Here is a 5,000-nt window from a genome sequence, read left to right on the forward strand (position 1 = left end):
AACAAACAAACAAAGAAAACAAAACAAAAACAAACACACACAAAAATAACCAAAAAGAAAACACACAAACGAAAGAAAGAAAGTTGTAGGAGGTGATGAAAGATGACATTTCATACTTTCTAGGTTAAGATGTGGAAATTAAAATTGAAAAAAAGGAGTACGTTGTAACTTGAAACGACTGTGTAGGCGGGGCTGACGGTTTGGCCTATAGATAGTATGCGCTTGGCTAAAAAAACTCACAGCAGTGCCATCCGGAAGTATAATATATCAATATAATAATAATCTTTATTGTCCAAAAAAAAGGCATTTATGTGAGGTAAACAACGGACCAACGCACAAAACTATGTGTAACTTTGAACGTTTATAGTCTGGTAAATACAGTTTAGTGAGAATTGCTCATAAACGCGGATGGCAAAAAACAACAACATAGACATGAGTGACTTTGACAACTGGCATACACGAATTAATTAATTCATCACATAGGGAAAATTTGTCTCTAGGGTCTATTCCAAGGGAAGACTGGAATAACCCAGGCGTCAGCCGCAGTACAGCTCTGCAAAATGGCACGGGGATCATCGGGATTCAGCTGAACGATCTTTACTTCGTACCGAAAGGCATTGAGTTCGATCACCAGCCGCTGCGCTGTGTGGCCTTGAGGAAGTCACGCCGCCCTAGCTCAATAAATTTTGTGGCTCTGCACAATTATTAGATTGGATTAGACCCTAGGGATAAAGTTCGCCTATGGATGGATAAAGTGAATATTATTTTGTTTATTCATTAGTATATTTATTAAAACAAAAACACTTTTTTTTTCTTCTTCTAAAAGAACAGTTTCTATTTTTAGATCAGGTTTGGGACTGCCTGATGCCTGGGATCGTGAAAATACTATAGAAAGAGTGATTAATAATTAAGATGCTTCGGATAGGAACAATACAAACAGTGGACGTTTCGGGTAAGACCCTTCATCAGAACAACAATAAATATATGAACGTTCCACGGTCCACGTTCATTAATTTGTTTATTGTTGTGCTGAAGAAGGGTTTGACCCGAAACGTCCATTGTCTGTATTGCCTATCTATGCGAAAAAAACCTCTACATTATTAATCACTCTGTCGTTAGTAGTTCCTATTCCTCTGGTGGAGGATTATGGGTAGACAACAAACCGACAGACGATAGTGCGGCTATGTGGTCTTGTGGTATGACACTCGCTGTCGGATCGGAAGGTCCTGGGTTCGAGCCTCGTTCGGCGCATAGTTGAGTCCTTGGGAAAGGCTCTTTACTCTCATATTCTTTCACCTTATCCAGGTGTAAAAATGATTACCTGGCCTTTAACTGCGTTGTCTCTGTCCGAAAAAAAATTGTAACATCGCCTAACAGGCGTCATGTCCCGTCCTAAATGTTAAATGTTGCTATTGGCCAAGGACTCTTTGTAAAGCGCTTTGAGCACAGTTAGTGGATATTGCTCTATACGAAAGCTACAAAAAAAAAAAACAAAAAAAAAAAAGCTAAAAAAATATTACTGTTATGTCATCCATGTTGACAAAATTGGTCTTTTCTAACTCCAGGAAAGAATATGGAGAGTTACTTTGAATTTATGTCAAGTCCCGTCCTTGACGAAACCAGGAGTGGGCGAGATTTGAGGACTGTAACTACAGGATAAGGCGATATTATCATATCGATATAACAGGCGATATTTTGATCTGGTAATCTTGTCATGTCCTTCCCAGACGTTTTAAAGTGTTGTATGTCAGATAGGTTGAGGGGGTGGATGGAGGAGGCGGAGGATGATGAAGAGGAGCCGGTGGAGCCGGAAGAGGAGGAACGGGAGGCGGAGAAGAAGAAGAAGAAGAAGAAGAAGAAGAAGAAGAAGAAGAAGAAGAAGAAGAAGAAGAAGAAGAAGAAGAAGAAGAAGAAGATGAAGAAGAAGAAGAAGAAGAAGAAGAAGAAGAGAAGAAGAAGAAGAAGAAGATGAAGAAGAGTAGAAGAAGAAGATGATGATGAAAAAGAAGGAGGAGGAGGAGGAAGAAGAAGAAGAAGAAGAAGAAGAAGAAGAAGAAGAAGAAGAAGAAGAAGAAGAAGAAAAAAGAATAACAAGAAGAAGAAGAAGAAGAAGAAGAAGAAGAAGAAGAAGAAGAAGAAGAAGAAGAAGAAGAAGAAGAAGATGTTGATGATGATGATTATATTGATGATGATGATGATGATGATGATGATGATGATGATGATGATGATGATGATGATGATGATGATGATGATGATGATGATGATGATGATGGCAATGATGCTAATTCCGCTATCCTGATTCTTATGATGATGATCATTATCGATATTATGATAATGATGATGGTGATTATTATCGATATTATGATAATGATGATGGTGATTATTATCGATATTATGATAGTGACGATGGTGATTATTATCGATATTATGATAATGATGATGGTTATTATTATCGATATTATGATAATGATGATGGTGATTATTATCGATATTATGATAATGATGATGGTGATTATTATCGATATTATGATAATGACGATGGTGATTATTATCGATATTATGATAATGATGATGGTGATAACTACCACGTGGATTTGTACAATATAGGTACTCACTTTCTCCTGTGTCTAGTGAGGACAACGATGATGATGAGTGCAATAGTGGCCAGCAGGATAGAGCACAGAACCAAGGTGATGATGAGGATAAGGTATGGCAGCCCGTCTGAAATTGTAAAGATTATAGTGACGATCTTATATGAGACAAAATGTATTGTAAACAGACGGAGGTGGCTAAGATCGTAGCCTTCGTTAACTTATAGCCTGACAGTAGAACCGTGTCCATCGTTAACTTATATCCTGACAGTAGAACCGTGTCCATCGTTAACTTATAGCCTGACACTAGAACCGTCGCCATCGTTAACTTATATCCTGACAGTAGAACCGTGTCCGTCGTTAACTTATAGCCTGACACTAGAACCGTCGCCATCGTTAACTTATATCCTGACAGTAGAACCGTGTCCGTCGTTAACTTATAGCCTGACACTAGAACCGTCGCCATCGTTAACTTATATCCTGACAGTAGAACCGTGTCCATCGTTAAAATATATCCTGACAGTAGAACCGTGTCCATCGTCAACTTATAGCCTGACAGTAGAACCGTGTCTATCGTTAACTTATATCCTGACAGTAGAACCGTGTCCATCGTTAACTTATATCCTGACAGTAGAACCGTAGCCATCGTTAACTTATAGCCTGACACTAGAACCGTAGCCATCGTTATCTTATATCCTGACACTGACCAAAAAATGAGGTCAAAATGCCAGTTTTGGCCACACAAAAAAAAAAAAAAAAAACAAAAAAAAAAAACAACAACAACAAAAAACAAAAAAAAAAAAAACAAATCGTGAATTGTATTCAATGTTTCAACAAATGGGACCACTTGTTTCCTTGAGCTCTACTTACTAACGCAACTCGACGCTACACAAACCTAAAAAATGGCGTCATATTGCCAGTCCTTTTGGTTTTCAGTGTCAGGCTATAACAATAACAATGGCTACGGTTCAAGTGTCAGGCTATATTATGTTAACGATGGCTACGCCGACACTGACCAAAAAATGACGTCAAAAAGCCAGTCTTTTGGGTTTCAGTGTCACGCTATAAATTCTGGCTAAGCTAGAACCTTCTAAAACTTACAATTGACGTCATTTAAATTTATAGATTTTGTGCAGCGTCTAGTGAGGTGTCGTTAGTAGTACTCCATTGGGTGAACTATGGAATACAATTCACGATTTGTTTTCTTTTGTAGCCAAAGACTTGTCTGTTGATGACACGTTTTTGATCAGTGTCAGGATATATGTTTAGATTACGATGGCCACGGTAAGATACGTTCTCCCCGCGTACACCTAGGACTGGGCGAATCACGTATTAAATCACCTCGGCCATCATCATCATCACCATCATCATCATCATCATCATATCATCATCATCATCATCGTCATCATCATCATCATCGTCATCATCACATCATCATCATCATCTCATCATCATCATCATCATCATCATCATCATCATCATCATCATCATCATCATCATCATCATCATCATCATCGTCATCTCATCATCATCATCATCATCATCGTCATCATCATCATTCATCATCATCATCATCATCATCATCATCATCATCATCATCATCATCATCATCATCATCATCATCATCATCATCATCATCATCATCATCATCATCATCATCATCATCACATCATCATCATCGATCATCATCATCATCATCGTCATCGTCATCATCATCATCAATCATCATCATCATCATCATCAATCATCATCATCATCATCATCATCATCATCACATCATCATCATCATCATCATCATCATCTCGTCATCATCATCATCATCGTCATCGTCATCATCATCATCATCATCATCATCATCATCATCATCATCATCATCATCATCATCATCATCATCATCATCATCATCATCATCATCATCATCGTCATCTTTCTTCCAAGCGTGGACGATCATCTAAAAAAATGACGAAAATAATTGTCCATTACAACAACGTTAAACTAGGCCCATAATATTTGCTTTCGGATGTGAGACCTGCATACATGTAGACATGACGGGTAGGAATAAATGCATCCGATGATGTTACATGCTTGGTTGAAACCCCAGGCCTGGAAACTAGATCATCAAAAATTAGGATCCACCCACACGAAACAAAACAACGCTAGTATTGACGCCTCGCCGATGTGGCCATGTAGACACCATCACATTAATTGGATACGGGGCCGACAACAAAGCGCTTTGGAGTCTTCCAGAAAAGGTCATGGCCGTTCGCAGAATTGGGTGACAGTTTTTTTTTGTTTTTTTTTTTGGGTGGGGAAGGGGGATTAAATTATGATATTAAATTGATTTTCTTTTTGTGAGAGATGAAAGAAGGAAGGAAGGAAGAGAGAGAGAGAGAGAGAGAGAGAGAGAGA

At 38.4% G+C, this 5,000-nt stretch overlaps 1 protein-coding gene across 2 annotated transcripts in view; it reads right to left on the reverse strand.

Annotated features, from left to right (window-relative positions):
• Window positions 1–5,000, reverse strand: part of LOC144980344 (uncharacterized) — a gene marked incomplete at its 3' end in the record, with an annotated part of 118,622 nt that overhangs the window by 34,454 nt on the left and 79,168 nt on the right. For both annotated transcript variants that reach the window (XM_078928013.1, XM_078928014.1), the window contains 1 exon segment: window positions 2,616–2,721. In XM_078928013.1, coding sequence (XP_078784139.1) covers window positions 2,616–2,721 — 106 coding nt within the window.

This window comes from Berghia stephanieae, chromosome 9, assembly GCF_034508935.2.
Source record: "Berghia stephanieae isolate SIO BIC M18660-M18661 chromosome 9, UCSD_Bste_1.3, whole genome shotgun sequence".
NCBI lineage: Eukaryota > Metazoa > Mollusca > Gastropoda > Nudibranchia > Aeolidiidae > Berghia > Berghia stephanieae.